Here is a 27,864-nt window from a genome sequence, read left to right on the forward strand (position 1 = left end):
CGCCGGCGATCGGGAAGGAAGAGGGCGGGCGGGGGGAACGAAAGAGCGGCGGAACGGACGGGCGGCACTCGGGGAGGCGGTCGGGAGGGCCGTGCAGTGCGCCGAGGCATGGCGGCTCTACGGGTGCTGGAGCTGTACAGCGGCATCGGGGGGATGCACCAGGCCCTGAAAGGTACCCGGCAGCCCGGCCGTGCGGCCCCTCGCCGCCTCCCCCTTCTTTGGACGCCATCTTCTCGCTTCGCCCTCGACCCCTGGGGGCTGTGAAGAGCGCCATCTTCTCGAGGGGACTAAGATGGCCCCTCGCCTCGGCCCCTTCCCCAGCCTGCCTGTCCCCCGCGCCGTCGTGCGCGGACACGCGGAAGGAAGCTGTGGGGTGGGAGGCGGCCCCGCATCCCGTAGCTAGGAGGCACATCCATCTCAGGGGCTGGAATGGAGCGGTGGGGTGTGGAAGGGGAGGGGGCTGTGCCCGTGCAGCAGACACGGGAGATTGGTCAGGGCTCTGGTGGAGTGCTTGTGTTAGTGGCCCACAGCTGTAAGCTGGACCCCAAAGCGTCGTGGCTTGCTGGCTATCACCATGTGCCCGGGAGTGCGCAGGTCAGGGATCCATGGTCCTGCCTCTGACTTGGAGAGTGGTAATACTGTGAGCATTAATACGTGCTGTGTCTTCTCCTGGCTCGCCCACGCTGTGTATGGGATGGGCTCAGTCAAATTAGCCTGGGTGTCCCATAGGTGTGCAGGTAGACCACGTGTTCTTGTGACACGTTGTTTTGTGAATAGCTGATATGTGCCTAACCATGTGGGGTTGGTATGACATTCTCTAAATATGAAAATAAAATACAGAATTTGAGCTGGTATAGTGAGTTTGGGCTAGATCATGTGCCCAGGTGTTTTTGATCTGGTGCAAGGAAATCTGGAGCTGATTTTAGGAGATTATTGAAACTATGGCCTGGGTACCCTTCACCAAGTCCTGTAGGCTATCCATGAATTGGCTTCCCCAAATAAAAAAGTTGAGCTAGGACTATTGATACGGGCTTTATTACTGTTCTGAGTGTGGGTTTACTTGCAAATGTACGGCATTTACAAAAATAACTGTAACAATTGCTTACAGTCCTTCAAATACTTGTGCCCTTCTACTACAGCAGAGATCATTTTCATGAAAATATCAAGTGAAAAAGCTCACCTTATGTTATTCTCTTAGTTAGCTGTGAAATATTAATGTTTATGGTAGAATCTGCTTCTCATCATGCAGTCAAGTACTCACAATTACTGGTGTGACATTTTCCCACTGAATGACTTATACTTGAATGCTTGTGTCTGTCTATATATATATACTCACACACACAATCACATGCACAGGTTGCTCTGAAAGTAGTGCCTTTACTTATTTCCATGGAAACTACAACAGATACAAAAACAATAGCACTGTTTGTAGTTGAGAATTTGCTTTTTCACTATTTTTCAGCATAGCCACCACCATTGGTTATGCATTTTCATGAGTGGTGAACAAAAGCCTGCACACTACACTTTCCTAAATCTTTACCAGGGAAGGTGACCCGCTGTTACTCTTGCCGCTGCTGAAATGCACCACCACTGCCAAGCATTGATATGTCAATGGCTGCAGCTTTTTCTGCATTCAGTGACACACTTTTATGCACTTTCATGTCAGACTGCCTGTCTGCTGCTTTTTGTCACACAGCAGCCAAATATAATGGAGTATTGACTGGGGGATTTGGCATCTACTGCTGTGCCACCAGCGTCCGCCTCTGATATCTTGGGCCCATAATAAAACAGGAGGCATTATTTGTGGAGTGCTTGTATAATATGTAAAAATACACAGAATACCAAAATAGGTACCTCTGTTGTTACTGTAAATAATCCTAGCCACTTGGTATAGTAATGCATTTTCATTATTTCCAGACTTATCCTTTGAATATTAAAAGCAAAGTATTTATTTATTTGAAATTGTAGGTTTTGAAGTTTTTGTGGAGTAAGGAGTGTTTTAGCTAATGGTAACGCTTTTCCAATAGCGTTGTTTCTTAAAGTGGTGGGGAACTGCCTGTGTGTTATAGGCAGTTTCCATGGAAAGTGAATTCCTGAAACTTGGGCTACACATTTGTCCTTTGGTTTGTCATACGTTGGTGTTTGTAGGTGTATAACAGATATTTATTGAGTGTTATTTGGCTTTGACCTTAGCAGAATAATAGATATCTCATGAATGTTTGATAATGTTCTGCAGCAATTAATGAATTGTAATGCCAGACGTGATACTTTGTGGCCATCTCCATCCCCAACTAAGAAAAGATCATTTGCAACACAACAAAATACTTGAAAGAATGGGGATGTTGGGAATGCAAGCAACCTTTCATGATCACTGGAATACTGGAAGTTTGCATCCAGAAGATACCCTGCTTGACCCATGCCACAGAGGACATTTACTCTGTGCACGAAGGCTTGGGAATGTATATAACTTACATGTTGTGTAGTTTGGAGAGTGAAGGAATTGACTGAAACGTTCTTTCCAGTAAGATGAGAATCTTGTAGTTAAAGTCTAGTTAAAACTGATAGGCAACTGAATAAAAAGAACTCTATAAAATTTGCAGTGAATTTTGTATTTAATGGCAGGCCATTGTGTAAAACTGGTTTTGATGAATTGAATTGCATTCAGGACCACTGATACAGTCGGAAGGTTTGATCTCTTCTGCTGTCTTTTCTTTTCGAGCCTTTTAGACATCTGGATTCAGTTTTCTTAGTTTATGGAGGAAGAAAGGAAAGTCAGGGGGGATTTAAGTGTTTGCTTTTATGTGAAAATCAAGCAGAGAAAAGTGAATGTTCCTTTGAAAGTGCTTTTTCTTTGATAATAATAGGATTTCTTATATGTTTTAGGTCTATACATGTACATGAAACCATGCTGTTCCAAAGAGATCTCTGGTGCATGTTTTTGGATGTCCTTTTGCAGGATTTTTTTTTTTTTTTTCCTCTGTATAAATATGAAGCTTGAAAGAAAGCCCTTCATTCTGCCAGCGCTTTTTTAAGCCCAATACATGAGAGATTAATGTGATGTGTAATGGTTTATTTTCTTGGTGTTGTCTCCAGTGAATCTATAGAGCCAGGAAAAATAACAGAGTAGTTTAGAACAGAGTGAGAACATAGAAGACTTAAGTGCAGCCACTCCAGGAAAGCTACTTGTTCTACAACAGGGATTGTGCAGTTCTGGCAAGCTTAGCTCAGAGTTGGTTACTGGCTGTTTCACATGGGCAGCTTTTGGGCCAGTTATGTTCAGCAACACTGCTCCTGCCTTGGTTTTTTTTTCCTGCATATTTGTCAGTGGTTTTAATTGGCAAATAGTTATTTTCCAGGAAATCTGATGCTGCCTTTTTTACCTGGATGTCATTTTTGGCTGTGATCTTTTATAGTCTTTACTTTAGGGTAGCAATAATTGAGTTTTCAGGGTGAGGATGTTCGTTGTTTTGGCAATTGTCACTAAAGTAGAGTGCGTTTGGGAACAAGTAGCACGCAGTTGGTTTCTACATTATTTTCACCTACACTTAAAAATAGCTGATTTTTAATAAATGAGTGAAAGTTTGTATCCCACTTTTCCTCTGTTGCTACATACTGTTGATGTACAAATTATTAATATGTGGTTGGATCAGGTTCTTTTTGCCAATGGAATGGCTATTTGTGAATTTTGATTTTGATTCAAAAGCTGAGAAGAAAAATCTTGAAGGTTGCCTGGCCTTGTGCTCATACTTTAACTGTAGATAATCCAACATGCAGAATTCCTAGTTTCAGATTTATAGCAATATCTGAATTTTAACAGCGAAGGCATGGAAAGTTGAGGTTGATTAAAGTCAGAAGTCATTGAGTCAGTTCATACTCTCTCCCTTGAAGATTCAAGGCAGCAAAGAGATGGAAATGTTTTTCTTTCTTCCCATCCTATGCTCCAAGCATTGCAAGGATTGTGAAGGTTGATGTTTAGATGGTGTATGTCTAAACCTATTCTATTTTATTCTATTTTATATGCATATATATGAAGGGTTTGGCTGTGTACAAAGTGCAGGGCTTCTGTAATGAAAAATACAATGTTTTATTTTTAGGAAATCTCTTGCTTCAGCTTATTTCCTTAGCAACTTTCCATCAAACAAACAGTCTGCACTAACTCATTCCCAACCAAAACAAACTTAAAATGGCGTATTAATGTAGGCAGTTTTCCCATGAAAAAATGTATTCCAGGTCTCTGCCGCAAGCATTTGTAATCTGCCAGGTCATGAAGAAGCTCTTTGAGCATAAAATATGAGAGAGCAATTTTTAAAAAATACTGTCTTTTCCCAGCCATGAAGGTAGTGATAGTTTTTGAGCATAGGAATATTCTTTTGTAGCCTCTCTTCTCTGCTTAATGTTATTCATTGTATTTGATAACTTCTGTGAATTGCACAGCACAATGAAGTAAGTACGTAGCACAGCTATCTCAGGAGGAGGGGAAAAGGAGAACGCCGACCTGCAGCCGCAACATTCAGCACAATGCAAAAACATTGCTGATTTGAGTGCCCTTTAGCACTGATGTTAATTGCTCCCTAAAATACAGCGCTTTGTAGCACGTGATGGTGCCAGTTGTGCTGCAGTGTGATTTTACATAGTTTTTAGGCTGAACTGAACAGAGCCATACAAATAGAGCAGTGGAAAAAAGTTGCTCAGTATCCTGCAGGAAGCGAGTATCGGATTCGCTGATAATCGTGTTAACTGCAGTCACAGACAGTTCTGCCTAATCGTTTAGGCCACGAGCCGACAGCTCAGAACTGAAATCTTTGCTGTCTGTTTGAAAGGGAAACAGAACGGACACAATATGTGACTAATCTTCCTTTTTCCATCTGTTCCCGTATACCTGTTAGGGTAGATAATTGTTTTGACTCTGATTTTGCGGCACAGTGGGATCTGCCAGGCTGTGCCCTTGGTGTAACAGCACGCTGTCTGACATTGATGGGTTCAGTACATAAGTAGAAGGATGAATATAAACAGATCCATTCTAATTTTAAGGTCTGCATGACAAAAGGGATCAATACTTCTGCAGTGGAAAAGGACAAATATAGTAATGTCAGAATTTTTGTTTTCAGAGTTTGAAGATGGCACCCTCTGGGTCTGATTTTTTTTCCACATCAGAAGCTAACGCAGGCATCCTGCCTGTCTTTGTGTCAGATGCCACACCTTTCAGTCACTGCAGCAGCATCCCTTTCACACTGGTGAGGCCTGAAGTTTGGTCATTGCCTCTGTAACTTAATTAAATATTGTTACAGAGTTTCTCATATGCTTATTCAAGAGGTTTTAAAATTCAAGTGTGAAATCAATGTGATAGAACTTTGAGTTCATCTGATTTCAGCCAAGAGGACAAAAAGAGGCTGTGACACCTCTGTCCCTGCCTTCCCAAGGCCTGTGGCTTCCTTCTGAGCTCCGACATCTTTGTCAGAAACACGCGGTCTTGTTTTGAGGGCTGTGTTGAGGAGGAGTGTTGCAAATCAAATATTCCAGCAGCTAATCAGTGTCATGTGGAAAATGTGTGTTTTCCTTAGTCTGCCTGAAACAGAATTCTTTTCTGCACGGGTGCAATTCTCTTAATGGCTATATTTGGAAAATTTCACTTGTTTAAAAAAAACCCAAAAAACAACAAAACGTCTAGATCCATTTATGTTTCAGTGTGAAAGTTCTGCTATACATTCTGTGGAGCTCATCTTGCTAATTGAGCAGTTCTGGGGCTCCTTCATATTTCTGAGTTGATTTTGTACCTTTTGTCAGTGGAGACAGCTTAACACAGTCTTGATTATGTTTTTGCAGATTGCTTTCAGTCTTGTTATGATGTAGTCTTACAATTATTTTCAAATAATATGTAGAATTGCTATAGCAAAATTATCACAGTTTAACATCAAAATTATTTAAATTTCAGGAGAAGAGTTGTTGAAAATTGTTTCGTTTTCACATTGTGTGAAATCTGCACAAGCTTTTCTTTGTTAGGTTTGATGAGTGAGATCTGCTTGTTTGTTTGAGGTCCTTCATGCGTTACTAGGGTATTTCCACACAAAAAAAATACACTTAATCAGCTTTAGAGGGAGTCTGTTTTGTAACAGGAACTCCAAAGTGAGCACAGCTATTGAGTGGAAAAGAGAAGCTTTGAAAAAGTAATCAGGTATTTCTTTCTTTCTTGCGTATATGCAAGAAGAGATTGAATTGAGGTTAGTAAAAAGGATGAACATCTGAATCATGAGTTGCAGGGAAAGCACACTGCCTGCTTTTCAACTGTTGTTTATAAACTGTGTGAATTTACATAATAACTTGAAATTCCTGATATTTTTTTTCCTTCTGGAGTGCCTGGAACACACAGTAGGGATCTGTTTGTCAGGAGAATGTGCTTTCAAAAACTGAGAGAATAGAAGAGAAAAGCAGTCTCTTAAACAGTGCTTGAAGTTTGTTACCATTGCTCAGGTGTTGTAGCTTTGTTTTGGGGAGGGGAAAGTATGAGCTCTTGACTTCGCTTCTTAGTTTTGACAAGTGACCTGCAAAGGTGATGCTCTTTTCACACTAGGTGTCAGTGTTAACGTACCTGTTCTGTAATCTCAGGTGTAAACACTCTGGTGTCCTTAAGAGTACGCCTGTGTTTAGGGTTGGTTACACTTTATGGTCACCATATCAACACAGTAACTGCAAATAATGATTTATGTGTTATCCCTTAGTGGGCAGTCCCTACTTCTTTTTCTTATCAAAACTCTCGCTCATCTTGCCAGTTACTGCATTCCATAAACGCAGGACAACTACAGTGATCTTTATTAAGGCATCTATTGCAACCTTTGCAATACTCAGATTTCTCTTTCATCTTGATTTGAATAGTATTGCCTTGAAAACATGCATGGCAAAAGATAGTAGATGGGTGGTAACTGCATCACTCAAAATTATATAATTGTTTTTTCAAACTGTAAATAATTAGCTGGGTCACAGTAATTTGTTAGATGTCTCATAAGGTCATTTGTTAATGTGTCACTTGAGTATGCTGTAAGACTACCTGAAGGCAAATGGCTTTTTGCCTTGTTTCTTTTGGCTTGCTCAAGCCTTGTTAAAATGGCTCGTGTTTCAATGGGGGCTTTGTGATGGTGATCATGATGTAGGTTTCCTGGTGGTTGAAGTTGGTGTTGTGTATCATAATAAGCAGGCTGGCTGTTCTCTGCCTGCAGGTCTAACAGTCACCGCAGCCTATCTTTCCAACAGAAAGCCTCAGTGAGGCATAGTGTTCAAAATGATGAATAGTGTGAAGAGCAGCAGATTAAATACTGTTCTTTTAAGTGTTTATAGTTTCTGTAGAGTTCTTTATAGTAACCGTGCTCATTAGTGTACTTCTTAGCTCTCAGTAGGTTTGTTATTATGTTTTCCTCCATTAATGACTATGAGTGTCCCAGAATGCTTTGTCTGATATCAAGAGATCAGGATCTGCCAAATGTCCTTCAAAATGTTTGGTGTTTTTGGGGTGTTGGAACCAAAGGAGACAGCAGTTGGGTTAGAGGTCCAACTTGTTATGGGGAATATGCACACAAACATTCTTCAGGTACCTTCTTAAAGTTTTACTGCAGCAGTATGCATATCTCAAACATATTTTAGAGGTACACTAGTTCTCACAGGGAGCAGAGAAGCAATAAATTATGTATCTTGTAAGCTGTCAGTGGCTGGGGAGCTGCAGGCAGCTGCTGTGGGACTCGACAGGTTGACTTGGGCTGCCTTCCTATAGTGAGGGAACTTGGTCACCACAGAGGGTGCCTGCGGGTGGGAATGTTATAGATACAGTCTGTTCAGGACTTATGTGTGGCTGTGTCTACAAATTAAGAAATGCACAGTTAGCTTCCCTTTTTGGATATATAAGAGAGGGAAGTTCTGGCCTCCGATTAATAACAGTCTGTATTTCATATAAAGTTTTAAAGGCAACACTGCAGAGTTTGATTTTGTCATTTCTCTTATTTCTGAGCATAGCTGTAATACAACTGAACAAAATTAAATTTCGAGAGTAAAAAATTCAATCTGTGATTTTCAACTTTATTTTATTTTAATTTTAGAAAGCTGTGTATGTGCAGAAGTTGTTGCTGCTGTGGATGTGAACACCCTTGCCAATGAAGTTTATAAGCACAACTTTCCTAGCACACCATTATGGGCAAAGACAATTGAGGTAATGACTTTTTTTTATTCTAGCCTGGCATTTCTAGAAGTTGATTGACTTCCTATCCATATTGGTACCAAAGAGAAACAGACAGACTTAATTATTGATGTTAGGGGAACAGCAGTTTTACAGTAACTGTCATTTAATGTGCTGTATTTGCTTGTTGAAGCAGATGGATACTTACAATGAGATCTTTTCCTGGAAGTCTTGATTGCTGCATTAAGGAAGGTTATGTGAGTGTCATGTGGAATGCTTACCAGCTCTAAAGGAATGACAAAAATCACATTTCTAGATTAAAAATAATATTTTTAAGTGTTTTGAGAGAATTTCATTAAATCTGTTGGAATCATGCCTTTACTTTGTAATTATAGTTGATCTGAGTAAAACACAGGAAAATATACTAGATGCCTTGCATTTTCTTTGTGGCCTCAGTAGGTCAAATGCTTTAGGAATTCTGTCTCTTTACCAAATTATGAGGGAAGAAATAGGTACAGATGTCTCAGATTAACAGAGGGGCAAACTAGATATGGGATTTTACTTGCAGAAGTTACTGCATACTTTTTAATCTTCTTTTGCAGTTTTACAACATGACAGTAAGGTAATGAATTTGTTTTAAGATATCAGCTTAAGTAAGGTGGCTAAAGGTTAGCTGCTTATTCAGCACTCAGCAATAGCAGACTAATAATAGTTTACAGTTTTATATGGGAAAAGAAGTGGAAAGATTGCCTGTATCTTCCTGTTATAGGGAAGAGCAGATTACAGTCAGTAAGACCTTCCTTAAATTTACTGAAAAACAGAGGAAATTTTGTCCAGTTTCTGTGGGCAGTTATGTTACACTTTATAGATATGTTGCAAAATATGTAAAGCAGTGATTTCATTGTCTCATTTATAGTTATTTGATGGATCCTTCTCTCCTCTTGGCCCCTTAATATACTGACCTACTGTTAGAATTTAATATAGGAGAACTAACACCCAAGCGATTAGTTTGTGCCACAGTCTTTTCTCTTTGAACAGAAATGCTTTTGCAGACTATTGCTTTCAGCCATGAAACAGCTCTCTGTGATTTTTTCTCAGCAAAAACTAGAATGAAGTGAATTTCATAGGATGCGTTGGTAATGAGCTCCTGAGAGTTAAAACACATCTGTCTAAGATTAACTGAAAGCTATGCCACATACAGCTTTTTGTGTTGTATGCACGATGGATTATAATCTAAGCATTTGTCATATCTCAAAAACTGCCATTAAGCAAACATTTTTTTAACTCCTTTTAATCAGGATCTACTGAAAGAATCATGAACTAGTTCATCTCTTCTAAAAGAGTGATTAAATTAAAAAAGTGTTATGTATAGATGCTGGTATCATTGGTGCCTTGGGTTCATTTTCAAGGCTGTTAATGCATATTTGCTCTGTGTGGTTTTCTGAGGTAGAAAAGAATGGAATTATTAGGTTAAGTGGGAGGTCAGGGAGCTTTTTACTAGATAGAACAAACTGTGGGTGTAATGGGGTAGTTTTGTCTGAAGGTTGGTTTAATAGTTTTGTACAGTTCTCAGCACTGAACATTCTTATATTTCTTTTTCCCTTATTCAGGGAATTGCACTGAAAGAATTTGACAGATTATCTTTTGATATGATTTTGATGAGTCCTCCCTGCCAGCCGTTTACAAGGTAGATACAGCGGCCTTTGAGTAAAGGGCGAATAAATGTTTTCAAGCATGTTATGGTGTTTGGCCCATCTGTGTAGCTTTATCTTCCTAAACAACCATTCTGTGGCTGTGTTCACCACAAGGTTCTACTGAACTGGAAGAAATGCAGGAATTTGAATGTTAATTATTGATTATATTTTGTATGTCCTTTTTATTCAGTTAAAATTGATTGGACTGCCTAAAGCACCTGTTCTGCACACAATACTGTTTTTCTGACAGTGGAATTAATAAGTCTGCATTTAGAACTGCTTCCTTTCCCTTTAATTAGAAGTCTAATTTTTCAGTGGGGTTGCTCCAGAGGGAGAACTGGATTTTCTCCCTTCTGTGGGTGATTAAGATTGGAATCTGTTCTTTAATAAGAACTTTGCAAGTCCTTTGAAAATTACATATGCACGCAGTTTATTCTGAGGAATGTTCCTATTTTAGCCAAGAGAAGTGTATCAATATTTGCACATAGACACAAGTTATGTTTTCAAAATGTGTTGGCTTTGAAATGATTTTGTGGATGACATAGAGAAATATCTTCATTGTTTAGGAACTGAAATTGCTAGGAGCTTGTCAGATTTATTTCAAATGCAACTAGTTTGACAGCAGTGGTTGCTGGAGGAGAGGTTCTCTCAACTATAATATAGTTACATAATTACAGTAAGGAAATACAGTTCTCTTTGCTATGAATATAACATTTTCTTTTGTAATGTAATGAAAAGAATGGACTGTGTATGACTAATTAATCTAGAGACATGCTAAATTCTTCTACCAAGACTTAGTCTTTTAAACAACTAGTACAAGTTATGGAAACCAAGGCCTGGATTCATTATCCAATTAATCTCCTTATTGTAAGGTAAATGAGCCTTCCAGTTCAATAGCTCTAAATTAGTTAAAAAGTTATCCACATCACGCTCAATCCTGCAAAATGGTGAGCACTGTAACCTTAACTTGTCTGGATAATTTAATATATTTGGTATAAAGTAATTGGCTATGCCCAAATGCTGCTCTTTTGTGTTGCTGCTGTTGTTGTTCCTTCAGGAGTTTTTTTACTGTCTAAGACCATAATACTAATGCTGTGCACACTGGGGTGTGAGTTTCATTATTGAATGCTTCAGTGTTAACCTTGTAATGGATTTCAGATCACACTCATTCCTGATGGCATTGCAGAGGATACTGCCTCATGCCTGGACACGATGATTTTGCAGAATCTCTTTTCAAAACTTGAAGTAAAAAGTGCCAGCTTTCTGTAGAAAAATGTAAGTGGAATAACAGTGTGCTCCAAGTAAAATGCAGTTGTTTCCTTATTATTTTGTAGAATTGGCCTACAAGGTGATGTATCTGATCCGAGGACAAAGAGCTTTCTTTATATTCTTGATATTCTCCCAAGGTACAAGTTAACTTCCACCTCAACTCTTAAGCCCTTGGTGTTAATAAGTAGTTATTTTATGTTGTAAGTAATCTGTAATGTTCTGCAGGGATACTGCTAATATTTTATTGTATTATTTATTTGTTTTCATATGATCAAAAATAATTTATCATTATATTTTACCAATGTCATTAAGTAACATTTTGAAAACTTCATTAAACATGGTATCAGCTGCACAATACAGTATGTCCTCTTTCCCTTTCCACTCTTTCATAAAGTGTCTGTTCTGTCTTTCTGATGCTACTTCGAGCTATATTATAGCAGACTGTATTTTTTGATTTGTAATTTTGTTTTGAGTGGTAACGGTAAAAGTTTCAAATAGCATTGATCTGTCTGAACAATTCTCTTTTTTTTGTCTTAATCTATTCTTTTTGTCTGGCATGACTCTGGTTCCTAATAAAATAGCCTTAATTGTTTGTGTTATTCATATATTAAATTTGAACAGTAAATTCAAAGTGTTTATTGCTGACATAAATTGTTCTTATTAAGAGTTTTAAAAATCAGTTCCAAGTAATGTTTGTAGTCTTTTTTGGGAGGAGATGCATAGCATTTTAAGCATCTTTGTAGGTGAATGGAGCAAGCAGGGAGTTGTTCAGAGGGATTTATTTTGCAGAAATCCCTGCCTATGGATTGAGATGTCTATTAGGCATCATCCTGAAAATTTGCACGAGTTGTGATCCACCAGACACCAACTCTTCCTAAACAAGGGCAGCTGTTCACTGTATTCTTCTGTTGGCTATTCTTACTTCCAGAAGAGGAGTAGGAGGGAAAGAGGTCTGTCTGTCTTTCTCTTCCCACCACCATACTCCTGTATTCTCTTCTTTCAATTTACTATTAGCACTGGGGTAAGTTCCTTCATTCTTCTTCCAGAACCAGCTTTACAGTTGGCAGCATTAGGGAAAACACTGTTTTGCCCTTGTCATCAGCAGGTGGAGGACAGAGGCACAGAAAGGCTGAGTGGCTTGACTGGGATCACTTGTTGAATTTGTGACAGAGAACACAGAACAACCATTTCACTAAGTTCTGTAGCCCAGTAAGTTAGCTAAATAATAGGTAAAATAGGTAAAAAGGAAGAATGTTATTTCTCCTTCACATCTAGTAGAGGCAAAAAAAAAAAAAAAAAGGGAAATATTGTAAGTTTCAGAAAATGGTGGAAGATGTGTTTTTTGAAGAAGAAAAAAAGTCAGTTCTCCTCATGACTGATCTTTCAAAATTACAAACTAAAAACATCAGGTAGTATATGTTTGTCAAATTATAGTACCTTCCTTATCCTTGAGGAAATTCTGACCTGTCTGTTCCTTGTCATTAAACTGAGATGCAGTTAAGAGTCGGGCTGCTGTTGTGACACTGCTGTGCGTTGGCATGGAAGTGTCTCTTCCTGGTTGCTGTGAGTTTAACTGGATAAAGGGCAGAGACTTTTCCTTCCCAAAACCAATGCTTTAGACACTACAGGACATGTTTTTTGTCATGGTGATGCATAGCTGGGCTTGGCTGTGGCACTTTTATCTCAGCAGCCTGTGAGACGCTGCTGACTTCCCTTATCACCTTTACACAGGTTGTTTCTAGGGCAGTAGTTACTGTAAGACGTCTGTAATGTGTTCAAGATGGTAACTTCTGCTTAGTTTCTTGGATCCATTAGATTTATGTTTTACTGAGATAGCGCTTGTGTATGTTTTGAAGAAGACGTGTTTGCCAGACGTTATGCAGGGAGTATTTTAGCCCTAAAAAGGGAAATTCTTAATATAGGAACTATCAGCTTGTATTCGAAATTGATATAGCATGCATTTAATTTGTGGAAACTGTAGAAAAATTTTTCCTTCCTTGGCTGTTCCTACCTTATGTTCTGCCTTTTATAACAAAATGTAGCTGAAACAGAGCTCAAAGATAGGCTAGGGAGGCAAATATTAAAGGCACAGAAAAGGCAATTTCAAGATCTGGAAACACCTGGGAAACCTTTCCAGCCCTCAGCCAGTGAACACAAAAGCTGGCCCAAACGGGCCAGATACTTTCTGTTTATTGTATCCAAACCATAACCCAGGGAAATCTAATACTAAGACTTCAATGTTTGTTAATTTTGCAGAGAAGTTAGTGATGTTAAAACCTGCCAAGTATTTAACACATACTCTTTGTATAGTGATTATTTGCCTTGTGACACGTTGATCCTGTATGAGCTTTTGCACTTCAAGCTCTGCTGTGGATTCATTACTCCAAAAATAAGCTTCACAGTAGGTGATGGTGATGTTGAGTATGGGTAAACATACCAACAGATACGTTCTCCATTCCTGCCCAGGGGGGTTGGCTGATACTTTTTTTTTTCCACTTCAATGTTATTTTCAGTATTTTCATATTTGCTGTAGTATTTGTACATTTTCAAATTTCTTGTCAAACATTGGAATTATTCATCTGAATTTCTGTAACTGATGATAGTTTGGAAATTGCCAAAACAAATTCTGCTGTGATTTACATCAGTACAGTCTGAAATCACTTCCCGACTTAAATAAACCTGGATTTACTGTCTGTTGGCATTAATGTTCTCTTCCTGTACACTGTTCTGAGATCTTAGATATGGTAGACGTTGTGTATCTGTGATGGTCTTACTGGAGTATTGGTTCCAATGCATGTTCCTTGTCACTTGAATCTGAATCGTTCATGGTTTTAAATTGTTAAAATGGTCCCTGGCACAGTTTCGGTATGGTTCTTTCTCCAGAGATTTAATAAGCTGGTTTTGGAATTTCCAGGCCTCTGCACTGATGTTGTTTAACCTCAGCTACTTCTCCTTCCCTCCTCATGAAAATGAAAAAAATTAAGTACAGACAATTGAAAGTATATGGAGTTTGAGCTCTAAATGTAGTATTTTTAAAGCAATTAAATGAATACTGACTTTGATGTTTTGCCACTAATGTGGATACGGTATTTTAACATTGATTTCAGATTTAAGTACTTAAATAAATAAATAAAGTGCTCTATTCCATGGGTAAATTGTAGTATTTTTCATTCCCTATAATTTTCTGTTCTGTACAAGCTTAATCTTTGAGTAGCAATAAGTCAGTGCTTTAGGAAATGAACAGTGCTATATGTTTTCAAAAGATCACGTGTGGGATACAGATGGGTACAGCAGCCCATCTGAACAAATGTGGCTTTTGTTGTTGTTTGGAATTACCAACAACTCATATGGGAATTACTCGATCTATGCGACATTGAGGTACATCTTTTTGTGGACTAGCATGGTACAGAAATATTTTGATCTTGTAGCTAAACAAGTATGTAGATAAATATAATGTAGTTTACTTCCTACAACTGTGATCTATTGATATTTTCATCTTTCTTTTAGGCTCCAGAAGCTTCCAAAATACCTACTTTTAGAAAACGTTAAGGGATTTGAATCCTCTTCTGCAAGGTAAAGTCTAACTTATACATGGTTTATTTTTTAATAAAGAAGGCAGGATTTTTATTTCCTAGAATTTAAGAGAAGAAAAGAGTGAGATGGCACAGTTAGCAGCTGTAGGTAGAAGATACTGTTTTAATTTGGGAATTAAAGTCTTGCGAAAGGAACCTAATAAATAACTATTTCTCTAAGCAGATAAAACAGACTAAAACTTGACTCTGCTGTTTTTCTTTGATGACTTGGTGTCCTTCACAAAGGAACAATATTATTTTTCAAGGAGAGGTTTTGGATTTTACCAATGACAGGAGCTTTTGGTACCTTGTGCTGAGATCACAATAGAATGCAGTAGCTTTCTTCGGTGCTTTTGTTGATAGTATGTTGTTACTGATTCACTGTTGCTATAAAACAGTTCATAAAGAGAGTATGAAATCTGCATATGACTTTTGTCTGAAATATGAAAGAGGAAGGTTGGTGATAAGATTACTTAATAACAGCAGGACCATTTTCCTCACTTGTGGAGAGACAGGGATTTAGTCATCTTTCCTCATTTCTTGCTGGAAATAAAGTAGGATCTTTTCTTGCATTTCTTAAATCAGCGGGAGAGCAGCTAGCTTCTTCATGCTTCTTCATGCATGTGGCAGGCAGCTGGGAGACATTTTCATCTTTTTCACTGATTAAAGCATGCAGCAGTCCTATTGGAGATTTGGACTGCTCCTGGAGAGCCTGAGATTCCTAAGGCTGCTCCTGGCTGGCCAGTGTTTGGAACAGTTTGTAACTCGGGAAACACTCTGGTCAGAATGGTTGCTTTCTCTTGGGCTGCAGTACCATACGGTGCCAGATATAGGGTCACAGTTTGTGAGTTATATATAGCCTGCATATGTACAGCCTGCATGGAATAGGAAAGGCAAATCTTTACAGGAAAACTCCAATATCAGTGATTTTTTTTTTTTTATGCTTGCAGAGCACAGTCCATGCTTGCTTTTATTGTCAAATCCACACATTTTTGGCTTAATTTTTTATTAAGCTTATAATATAAATTTTATAATAAGCTTTATTAAACGTTTTATTAAGCTTAGCTGATATCATGTGCATGAACAGAGGGAAACAGTGAGCCATTTGTATCAATTTCAGTGTCAAGTTTTATAATTCACAATGAAGAGGAAGTTATGCTCTCTTATTATTTTCCTTGCTGGCACACTCACCCAGAGATATACACTTCTAGAGATGGAATATTTTTGAAGGGGTGTTTGCACCCCCATAGGTGTTAGGTACTTGTGAATTCGTAGTGGTCATTTTTAGCTGCAGTAACACTGCATTTTGTATGTTGTCTGTGAGTTCAGAAATGGGTTACTTGACATGTGTAATTCTGTCTGATTCTTTCACTGAATGTGAAATCTCAGTACCTAAGGTACTACATTTGATGTGTTTTCACTTAGGATAAAAAAAGCTTAAAGGATTTATAAGGTCTTTTGAAGGGCATAATTGCTTCTCGATTCTTCTCACTGTCAGAAATGAACTTCTGCGAACACTAGAAACATGTGGATTTAAATATCAAGAATTTCTCTTGTCTCCAACCTGTGTGAGTATTAATTTTATTCTAAGATTATTTAACTGTTCAAACACTGAGTCCAAGGGCATCTGAAAATGATGTATTTATCAGAAAAGGGGGTGGTGCCCAGAGCTTCTGAATGAGAGCAATTGATATGACAGATTTCTCATTGGTACATTGGCATCATCTTACTGATGTTATTATTGTGATCCTAGTCATGCATTTTTTGTTAATGACCAAATATTGACTTAGCATAACTCAGAAATATCATACATGGATGCAAGTTAAGTAGTACAGATACAGCTCAACTGCTTTAATCCATTTGTTTTGGGATTATTCTGAAATCCAAACTGAATTCCTCTTATGCGTAGAAATACCTGACAATATTAGTGAGTGGCACAGAAGTGCAGAAGGAAATGTTTGTCTGCTACCTTTCCCCATGCCATTTTTTTAAAGTAGGTGTGAACGTAAACCATGACCAAGTGCTTCCCTGCAGGAACCTTATTGTTTCAGAGCTGCTGATGCCTGTGATTTTTCCAGCACAGAAAACATGACTGTCATTTGTGGGGGCAGGGCCACTGTTTGTATGTTTCCTTGACAACTGGAAAAGAATTAAGAGAGGCGCCAGATTGTGCGAGACTAAATGGGATCAATGAGGTACCATATGTATTTGACAAAACATGGTAGAGTAACCTGAAAGCCAGTCATACATTTGTTTCATTGTTGGATGTCCTGTAGTTCCTTGTAACAAAAGGAGAAACCTTTTTCCTGGTTTATAAAAAACAAGCAGTACTCATCCCAGGAAACAGTGGCGTGCCTCATCTTTCTTCTTTCCTCAGATAACAATTTGCTTATGTTCCTGTTCATTTACAGAGAAAAGCAGAATCGTGAGAAAAAAAATACCTTCTTGTTTCTTTGAGGTTACATGGGAATTATGTTCGTGGTTCATTAGGAGTATTTAGGTACTATCAATTAATTTTGATATCTCTTAAGTGGCAAAATGCATTAGTGTGAAATAATCTTATTACTGTAAATAATAATAGGTAACTTTTACACTGCTATTGATCATTTCTTCTCCATTTGTCACCTGGACTAAAAGCTTGTGGATTTTTGCTTGCAGCTTGGCATTCCCAATTCTAGGCTGCGGTATTTTCTAATTGCAAAGCTTCACCACGAGCCGTTTTTCTTTCATGTTCCTGGTCAGGTGAGTCTAATTTCTGTTCTTCAATTTTCTTGATTTAATGAAGATTGTAGTTTAAATTTTCAGTTTAGTAGTGTGGACAGGAATGGATTAGGTAAGAGATATCAACAGGTAAGTTGAAATCTGTCTCTTTTTGTTTGGCCTCAATGCTGTGTCTTCTAAGGACTGAAATGCATATCAATGGTTTAGTTGGCTTTAAGCAATTGAGGCGGAAATGTCTTTTAGTAAAGGCAACTATGTGCAATTCTTTCCATCATCACTGCTGTTAGGTCAACTGATGCTAACTTCTTTTTTAATCTTTGTAAAAATAACACCGAATGGTTATTTGCACCTCTGAAGTAATTCTTAATTGCTACAGTTTCTGCTGTCAAGTTGTTTATCAAATGCAGTTACTTAATCTTTCTCACAATTTTATTTCTTAGATATTGACAAGATTCCCAGATCAGAATCTAGAAGAGTTATCCAAGGATGAAGTTGTTGACGAAGCTAGTTCTTCCTTGCCTTCTGGAGAGAAGAGTCTACTTTCAAACACTGGTTCTGATTGCAGCAGCAAGAATGGACCCTTGCCAAAAGAGGCCTTTCTTTTTAAGCTTGAAACAGTAGAAGAAATGATAAGGAAGCATAGTCAAGACAATGATCCCTCTATTCAAATGTTACAAGATTTCCTGGAAGATGAGAATGAAGAAATGAGTCAGTATTTTTTAGCACCCAAGTCCTTGCTACGCTACGCTTTCTTGTTAGACATTGTTAAACCCACTTGCCGGAGATCCACATGCTTTACAAAAGGGTAAGTTGCAAATAAAGTGATTTGCTGAATCATGTCCTGAAACTTAGAGTGTGTATTGTGCTTTCATTTGTGTACTAAAAAATTGAAGAAAAAAAAAAAAGAGCTATTTCTTCATGAAAAAAGACAGGCATCTGAGAAAAAAAAAGTAGAAAAATCTCCTTATATAGCATGTTTCCTAATTGAATGGAATGCCAGCATGAGACTGTCTGGCAGAACATCATGTGCCCACTCCAAAAACGCATTCACAAAAGACACTGCCATTTGTTATTGACCTTCACAGAAGCTTAATTATCCCTGCGGAAATATGGTTCCAGTAGACTGGTATAGTACTGATTCATTAATGAATTTCTGTATATTGCTCACTGCTGTTACAAAGTGTCATGCATGACAGATCCATTCCTCATTAAAACTGTCTCCACTGTACGTTTTATTGATTTCCTGGGTGTTTCAGCTGTGTAGGTCAAAATAGCTGTGAATTGGCCATATATCATAAAACCAGTTAGGTTGCAGCATTACAAATCATATTTGATGGAGCAGAACACCAGTGCTTTTCTGTCTAGTAGTTTTCTGATTCATGCTTCGGAATTTTATGTTTGAATGGCAGATGTTGTTGAGCGTTTTGAAATACCACAGGCAACCTGTCAGGAGCTTCTCCACTGAATGCATTGGTACTGGGAAGTGCCAGTTAGAGCCTGGAGGTTTGTGTTTGAGTTCTCAAGATGTTTCAACAGAATGATGATCAATTAATGAATTAAAGCTAATTACAGCAAGTTTTTTTAATTGTTAGTAGAAGAAATTAGAATGTCAGATGAACTGAATTCCTGTAGATTTTGTGATTTCAGCTTTTTGCTAATAAGAAAGCTGAGAAGAATTTCAAAATTCATGCAACAGGAAAGCCTTTCCTCCACCTCTCATTGGTATATGTCTTTTCTGCCCTCACTGTTTTGCGTCATGGGGAAGTCAGCATTGTGGGAGATGTTTCATAACTAAAGTTGTCAAATAAAAAAGGTAGGCTCTCTTCCATTTGTATTTGTTGCCTTTTTAATGAGATGGGAGGAGTCAGGCTGGATAGTTGTAGTTCTTGGCTCATGATTTACTGGCTTTGGAGCAAAGAATTGGAAAGGGAAGATATGACCACATGGAGAACCATATCGGATAACATGTACAGCTCAGCACTAAGACAATTGTTATAATTACATTTCAGTCTTCATCCAGAGCTCTTTCTGAGGCTTAGAGTACATCAGTGCTGTAAGAAGTCTAGGAGTGCTCTGAAATGTCAGATTTGGGAAAGAGGACCCTGAATGAAGCAGAACGGTACTCAGAGCAGTAGAGAGAATCTCTTTGCTGTGGTACTTGTATGGTGTCTTCCTTACCAGTCACACTGATGGCCAACATTTTCCCCTAGTTCTGACCAGTCCTTAGATAGTTCCGGCAGGATTCATGTGCTGAAGATAATCTGGATATGACTCCTTCACTCATCGCTAATTCAGAGACCTTGAACACATTACATCATTGCTTTTGTCTGCCTGTCTGCCTTTGTCGTACACTTTGACTTCTTTGGGGTCAAAAAGCTCTGGTGGGGTTTAGGGCAAAATATAGATGTGATGTTTGAGAGATGGAGCAGGACCTTCCAGCTTAGGCTCCGAGACAATTTGAAGATGATTGCTGAGTTTCTTCAGTGTGCGAATGCCACTGGTTTCTCTAAGAAACGTGTTTGTGAGGTCTGAAGTTGTGAAAGAGGAAAACTACCGTTTTGAAGGACAGAGTAAATGAAAGCTATTTATTTGATTCAAATTATTCTGGACTCATAAATTCTTGCTATGCAGACAAGAACAGCCTTCAGAGACAGTGCAGTATTAGTTACAGAAATTCTCTCTAATGACAGAGTGTACTGGGAAATAACATATTAATGTTTGAAACTGAGCTTTTTATAGTGCTTAGAAAATAAAGATGGTGTGTAAGAAAACAATTGAGAGTCAGGTGAAAATTTAGGACTGCAATTTCTTAAGCCATCTGCTTCTTTCATTGTAACTGCTAATGAAATATCCAAAAATCAATGCATCATTTTTCACTGTGGCAAGATTTCCCATTTTTAATTATGTTCTGAGGCGTATTAATTTTTCTGTAGTCAGCAACTGCAATAATAATCAATGACATTCAAGCTAACATTGCCTATCTGTCCACATTTTAAAAAAGGAAAGGTAGAACAATCTTCATTTGTAGATCTAGTTGGCTATACCAACTGGATAATTTTTTTTTTGTGAGTTCTTTAGTCGCAGTTATTTAGATTAGGGTGTATTAGATAACATGTATCACATTTAAAAAGTCCTTCTTTCCCCATAAAACTCTGAACTACCACTTTGAAATTTATCTCGTTTATTTATTTTGTCTCAGATACGTTCAGCCAAAGTAAGATCAAATAGTATTAGATACCGTGTAAGATGAGGATTCCTCAGGGCTATTTGTTTTACCTTATCAAATGTGGCATTAGGGAATTTTCAGAGTGCTGCTAACCAATTAAGTGTTATATGTTTACAGTTCAATTTCATGTGGTGTTAATGTTTAGGTCACCTTGTCCTGATCTGAGTTAAGATTTGCATGTACTTTATTTTAAAAATTGCTGTTGGTTTCGCTGATACTTCTAGAACTACTCATAAGCATTTCCAGATGAAGAAATTCTCAAGATTTGAGTCATATTGAGTCATTATGTCTTTGATGAAGGCAGACCACTCCTTTATTCATTGTGGAGTTAGGCTTAAAACACAGCGGTCCTTACAGTTACACAGAGAAAACCTGAGGATAGTATGTATTAATGGTTGATGCAGACCACTCGTGTCTGATGCAAGGATCTTCCAAGTTCTTCTGCTTTGCAAAAGCCACTGATGAATTGATTCAGTCTCTTTCTGTTCAGTACATTCATTTGCTATCATTGTTAGACCATCAGAGCTTGTTTCTGAAAGCCCATGATTATATTTAAATGATAGCCTGGAAGAGAGTACAGAGTAAACATATCGTTATGCAGTCAACCACAAAGCATCCAAAAAAGCTGTCATATGTTTTTATAGCATAAGTGTACTTACTGTTTAGTTGGATGCTGTTTTTCATTTCTTTCTTTCTTCTGCTTCTCTGCAGAGAAGCCCATCCCCCATCCCTTCCCTTTGTGGAAAATTTGCAAGCAAGCAAAAGTTAAATCTGGCTGAACTACTTTGTTCCTAATGGATTGATTGAAAGCTGCAGGATCACGCGTAATGGTCCTGCTTTTAATATGGCCGGCCAATTAGAACCCTAGGAGCGTTTGGCCTTTGACATATTTTGCCTTAGTGTAAAATCAATGTTTGCAATGTAGATGGGCCTTTCTGATTATGCTGTGCTTGAGTTACTTTCCTTATATAAGGCATTAGCGTGGTTAAACCCTTGTGCATTGATTGCAGGCTCATCCCCAGAGGTTATGTTCAGAGACTACTGCATTTCAAAGTTAGCATTGTTGATAACAAGGCCTTTTCTTTAATCAGTCCAGAAGGCTGTTTGTTAATTACAGCAAATGAAGTTCATCTTGCATCATTGGTATTTCATTGGTCCAATGAAAATACTCATTTAAGATTGTTTTTGTTAAGGTATGGGCACTATGTGGAAGGGACAGGCTCAGTTCTTCAGACAGCAGTAGATGTGCAGGTAAGTATGAGAAATACTTGTCTTAAAGCTTGTTTTGTCTGTCTTCTGCTTTGTTATTCTGAATATCACAGCAAAAACGCTTTTGAAGAAACCAAGTTTCTATCTGCTGTACTTAGAGTTTCCAAACAGCAATTTATTTGGATCAAGATATACCTGTGCCTCTCTTCGTGGAGAATGAATTGGTATTTTATTATTTGTAGTGTCACGTAGAGATTCCGCAGGGAAAACGTTTCAGTGTGAAAACATTAAAATTGACTAATTCTATTGACAAATTACAGTGCCAAGTTGTGATTCTAGGGACTTTTTTGTGTACATGAGCTGGTAAGCATTGTCAAATGTTTAATATTAAAATCTTTGAGTGTCAAAATTATTATCTGGAAAGGCATAACATTTTGAAAAGTTCAGCTGTAGATACTGAGTTCACCACAAAGTGGTACTTTGGCATGGGGATACAGACAAACATTTCCTCCTGCACTTCTGTGCCACTCACTAATATTGTAAGGTATTTCTATGCATAAGAGGAATTCAGTTTGGAATTCAGAATAATCCCAAAACAAATGGATTAAAGCAGTTGAGCTGTATCTGTACTACTTAACTTGCATACATGTATGATATTTCTGAGCTATGCTAAGTCAATATTTTGTCATTAACAAATGTTTGTAGTCCTTTGATTGCCTCATTAAGTATTGGTATGGCTTGTAAACCTGGGGAAGAAGTGATGAATTCCTTCATGGCAACGTTGGTTTTGTTCTTGTCAGTGCTCATATTAAGATAATGGCTGCAAAAATAGGACATTTAACATGCTTTCAAATTGACTTTGGCACTGTGATAATCAAAGAAATGCTCTGTTACGATGTGAGTGTTACAGCGTAATTTCATGTTCTGCCTATGTCAGTGACCTGTTGTTTTGGATATTCTTTGTAGCTTGAATCAGTGTTTAAGCACATTGAGAACTTAACAGAAGAAGAGAAGCTTATGAAACTGTCAACGCTAAAACTGAGGTATTTTACTCCAAGAGAAATAGCAAATCTGCATGGATTCCCTCCAGAATTTGGTATGTGCTCACAAAGTACCCACTTCTACTTCATTCTTAAGTCATACCAATGTAGTTTTTTGTTGGGAGTAATGTGTGCATTTTATTTTGTAAGTTTTTTCTGACCATTCAGCTTTTCTGATCGGTTCTTACTAATTGGCTTACTTTTCTCTAAATTCCCTTTTGTCATGAGTGCTGTGTTACTGAATGACAGTGAAGGAATATCTTTGTTTTACAGTTGAAACTATTTACTCAGCAGCCAGCATTACCCATAACCGATAAGTCAACATATCCTGCCAGCTTAGGATGTCGTAGTTCTCACTATTTGAGCTTCTTGCTCCCTTCCATACGTTTGCAGCTGGTAACAGAAAGGGAGTAACTTCACAGTATACAAATGCTTCTTTGCTCAAGAGTAACAAATCTCTTGAAGTAATGATTTTTAAAGTCCTCTCTAATTTCTAGAAAAGGCAGTCCTAGCCCTTGGTCAGTTACTTTGTTTTCTGTTTTGGTGGAGACAATGGAGTCAAGGAGCAAGACTGGGCAATACCAGTATGTTGCGCGCAAGTCAACTGGAATTAAGCCAGCCATAAATGCACCAGAGTTTTCCTTGCTCTTCAGCAAAGAAAGACAAAGAAATTGAGCTGTTACTGTCTGCCAAGGAACTTGGTCTGCTGCCATTACATCAGATCAATGTATTGTCTCTTAGCAGTATAGACTTGCAGGACACCAGTGACCTTGAGTAACTTGTAATATATTTCAACTTTCTAAGCGGCTTCAAGGAGTGCTGCTAGTTTTTTCTTTCATATCTTTAGGGTATTTTTGTATTTATTCCTTGCAATTACATTTGAAAAATTACATTAAAAGAACATTATTGAGTTTGCATTAGAGTTGACACCACTAAGCTTACTTGTTCTGTACTTTTTTCATGAGTGTGCCATGTTGAGTTAGATGTCAATATGCAGGAGTATTTCATAGCCTCCCTTCTTTAATAGATTTGTCTTTTTTGAAGATGTCATTTTTCTTAGCATCTCTCAGTTCCATACTGACTTTCATTGTTGTAAAGAAACTTGAGCTAAATGTTCCTGGATTGGTCATGTATAGGCTTATAATAATGTTTAAGTTCCGTTTTGAACACAGAATTATCCATTTTCTCTCTTTTTAAATACACTGCTTGTTATAACAGCCTGTGTTTTCCAAACATTGGATCAGTCTTTGCAATACCACTGAGAGGTGTACTAGAGTTAATGTTGCTTCTATTTAATAGAGGCAGAACCAAGGCACAGAGATTTGTTTAGATGACTCCATGTGTTTGAGTGACCTTTATTGTTTCAGAGCACTTGGAATGATACTAAGCTTTCTCTGTTCAGAGCTCATCTTCAGGGGCAGCTGTTACCTTCCATGTTTCTATGAACCACAACTGCACTCTGAAGACAAGTCAGGCCTCTGAATTTGAGGAGCATCCAGACAGTCACTATCTATGAAGTGCTCACTTGGCAACCTTGTCTTGTCGCCAGAGAAATGCACAGCAGCCAGGGACAGATTGCAGCTCTTATAGTGCTAGACTCTTCTGCCTTAATGATGGAACCTTCTTTACAGCTCTTGCAGTTCCCTTCTTCACTGTACTACTTTTCCAGCTTCCATAACACATGGAACAAGCCACGTATCCAATGGCTTCCTTTGTCATGTAATCCTGATTCATATGCACAGTAAGGTTTTCCCAATGCACTGAGTCACATGTCTGACATTTCACTCCGTTGTTTTAATCTAGATGTTTCCCACTTTGTACATGTAAGGGCGGAAAAAAAAGTGTTACTCAGCTCTGTGTTGATTGGAATCTGGTGAATTTAGCTACTGTGAGTTTCTTTTGAGGATTTAACATACCGTAAATTTTCTTGAAAAGACTTGCAAGTTGCTATATCTATGGCTACAGTAAGGGGTATGTCACTGATTGCATTTCTTCCATACTAAATTTGAAATCGTTCTTGAGAGGTGTGGAATTTTCAGAGGAAAATACACTGTAATTTCACTGCATCTGTGTTCTTTAACAACAATTTGGCTGAAATTTTCAGTGTCAGAAAGCCTGGAGTTGTACCCACTGCAACTACTTGTTGTTGCATGGATAAATAAATAAATTAACAAATGAATTATACAAATGAATTAACAAATGAGAAAACTACGGGAGTTGAAATGAAAATGAACAGAATGTCAGGAAGCTTTGTCACAAATATCAGCATATTGCTAGCTGCAGCAACAGTGTTATAAGAAACATCATCGTGTCTAAATGCAGCATAATTGCGTCTGTATTCTAACAGATTTATGGTCTTTTCAAGTACATGAGATATAGAGCTAAAGTCATTGTCTTGTCTTAACGTTAACAGATTTATTTGTGCTTTTAACATCTCAGTGTATAAGTTGTAATTGCACTATAGATCAATGAAAAAATGTGCAATCATTTATCTTAATCATGGGTCCCACAGCAGTGTCATTAAGAGCATCAGAGCAATCAGAGCATTCTTGCACCCTTGACCTGCTTTCATGAGGGTGATGTCAGGAGGCCTTTCCCATTTTTCCTCTTAGCAATGTGTGTAAGCTATTAAGAAACGAACGGCAGCAGCACTCTGTGGTAGTGCTTGTTGTCAAGACTTCAGCATTGCAAAGTAACATGCAAGACCTGAATGATATGGTGAGATCTGTGCAACAAGTACGAGCGTTCTGGTATGAGTTGTTAAATCTGTCCTGATGTAGTTACTCTTGAGCCAAGAAGACAGAAGATGCAAGATAATGTAAACAGGCAGATGAAGGGAGGTTTGGGATATAGAAAACAGTCCTGAAAATGAATTATGGCTTTCAGTTGCCAAAAGGCAGGAGAAACTCTGAAATTATCAGCGTGCAGATAAGCTTCTTGAGCTCTAATTACATGTGCATGTGAGTGCATAAATACACATTTATTTTCATATACTCTTCTGAAGTGTGTAGTTTATGTACCTTATTCAATGATACAGTGTGAAAATGATTTTACTAAGTCTGTGTGGGGAAATGCAAATGGTTGTTCCAAAGGGAAAAGAAGGGGTGCTCAAATTTGAGTACTGAGAAGCTGTTCAGAATGGCTAGAGCTGGCAGAAAACGTGTTTACCAAAGCAGTCCGTATTCAAGGCATTAATAACTGGCAGAGAAGGATGGAACAATTCCTCCCAGACACCTCCTCCTCAGCTTCCCACCCTTGGCACAGCAGCTATCCAGCCATGTTCTCTCCTGAGCTCTCCTTGGTCAAGGATTTTTCTGAGGTGCTCTGAAAACTGCAGAATATATGTATCACTCCTTCCTCACACCAATCGTGCATCAAAGCTAAGCTGGGTGGTGATGACCTCAGGGTCAAAGTTACATGTTTCTTCTTATGGAACGGGCAAATAATTGAACATGATCAAGTTTCAGCAGCTTAGCAAATGACCGTAACAGTCGAATCACCACTGCTTTTCATCTTTCAGTCAGTTTGCAGATACACTTCAGCTTGTAGCTGGAGTGAGCTGAGAGAGCAAGGACGGGTACAGCAGACCAGCCAGTTGGCAACTTCTTAATTTGCAGAAGCTTGGTCACCTGTGATTGCACATTCAATACAGAACACAGCCCTTTCACAATAACATCTTCTGGTCATCCTTTCTTCTTGCCAGTCAATGCATTTACAATGTGAAGGACTTTTTGATGGTGTCTGTATTTCTGAGTGCATTCCACAAGGGCAGCATTGAATTACATGGAAAATTGTTCAGCTGCTTGATCTCTCCCTGAATAAACCTTCCTCATAGCCTGATCTGTACTGGTAGTATCTTGCAATATGAGACTAATTATAACTGGTTAGAGGGCCTCAGATTGGAGTTAAAATACATAGGCCTGTAATGAAATGCATTTTATTGTATCTGTGGAGTCGTTTCATTTTCTTTCTCCTGTGGCTACGTTACTCTTTTCATTTTCTCTTGAGTAGCAGTTGTGCAGTGTACAATTGTATTTATAAATTTGTGAACTGTAGGGGTGTGTGTTTTAATATATGTGAAGTCTGTATTTCTGAACTGCTCATTGGAAAAAGGAATAGCCAGAAAGCCAGGGAGAACCCTGGACTAATGACTCTGCGCTGTTTTATTTTAGGCTTTCCTGACAAAGTATCAATAAAGCAATGCTACCGTCTTCTGGGAAACAGCCTCAACGTACACGTGGTGGCAAAGTTGATCTCCATTCTACTCGGATAATTTAGAACCTGAATCGGATGACTGTGGATTGGTGACAGAAAATACTTCAGTCTTTCACGAGCAAGCTGGTGGCAGCCTAACAAACATCAGAACTAACTAAAATATATGTCCAGATATTTTGCTAAACAGTTCTGATATGTTTAAATACCTTTCACTCACAGTGAATTTGCACTCCAGATGTCTTTTATTGAAATGGAAGTTTCCAGGAATTAATTGCTCCTTTTAGATATTGGTTTTACTTTACAAATGAAAAACAGCAGAAATAATTAAATATGTATGTAAATAAAAATGGAGAAAACAGTTTTATCTGAAAGCTGTTCTCAGTACAATATAAAAAGGCTGTAAATGTCAAAGCTGCTTTCATTAAGAGCAAAGACAAGTTTCCGTGTGTAAAATGCTTTCATTTGTAAACAAGCAATCCATTCCAAACAGATTTAGTGTATATATGATCTAATTTTTTTTTTTTTAAAGCTAATGAAAATGTTAAACTCAGTATTTTATGTAGACTTTTTAAGAAAACCCGTTGTCATCTGTAGTTTAGGTTTGTCTGATCCTGTCTAAATGCTTTCAAGTTCTGGAACTCAAGTGTGTCTGTTCTGTATGATTTGTTCAGCTGAATAAAAATATTTCAAGGTTATCATAACCCTGACAACAACTTGGCTGTTTCTGTTCTCACCCACATTATTTAGGATGAGATCATTG

General features: G+C 38.1%; 1 protein-coding gene across 1 annotated transcript; it reads left to right on the forward strand.

The window, feature by feature from the left end:
- The first annotated feature begins 47 nt into the window (after nucleotides 1-47).
- Nucleotides 48-27,825, forward strand: TRDMT1 (tRNA aspartic acid methyltransferase 1). Its single transcript, XM_048951458.1, has 11 exons — nucleotides 48-172; nucleotides 8,082-8,191; nucleotides 9,769-9,845; nucleotides 11,187-11,258; nucleotides 14,629-14,694; nucleotides 16,192-16,261; nucleotides 17,352-17,435; nucleotides 17,855-18,219; nucleotides 21,834-21,891; nucleotides 22,816-22,945; nucleotides 27,062-27,825. The coding sequence occupies exons 1-11, from the start codon at nucleotides 109-111 to the stop codon at nucleotides 27,160-27,162; spliced, it is 1,197 nt and encodes a 398-aa protein (XP_048807415.1). The 5' UTR covers nucleotides 48-108; the 3' UTR covers nucleotides 27,163-27,825.
- The last annotated feature ends 39 nt before the right edge of the window (nucleotides 27,826-27,864 follow it).

Source organism: Lagopus muta, chromosome 7 (genome assembly GCF_023343835.1).
Source record: "Lagopus muta isolate bLagMut1 chromosome 7, bLagMut1 primary, whole genome shotgun sequence".
NCBI classification, from domain to species: Eukaryota; Metazoa; Chordata; class Aves; order Galliformes; family Phasianidae; genus Lagopus; species Lagopus muta.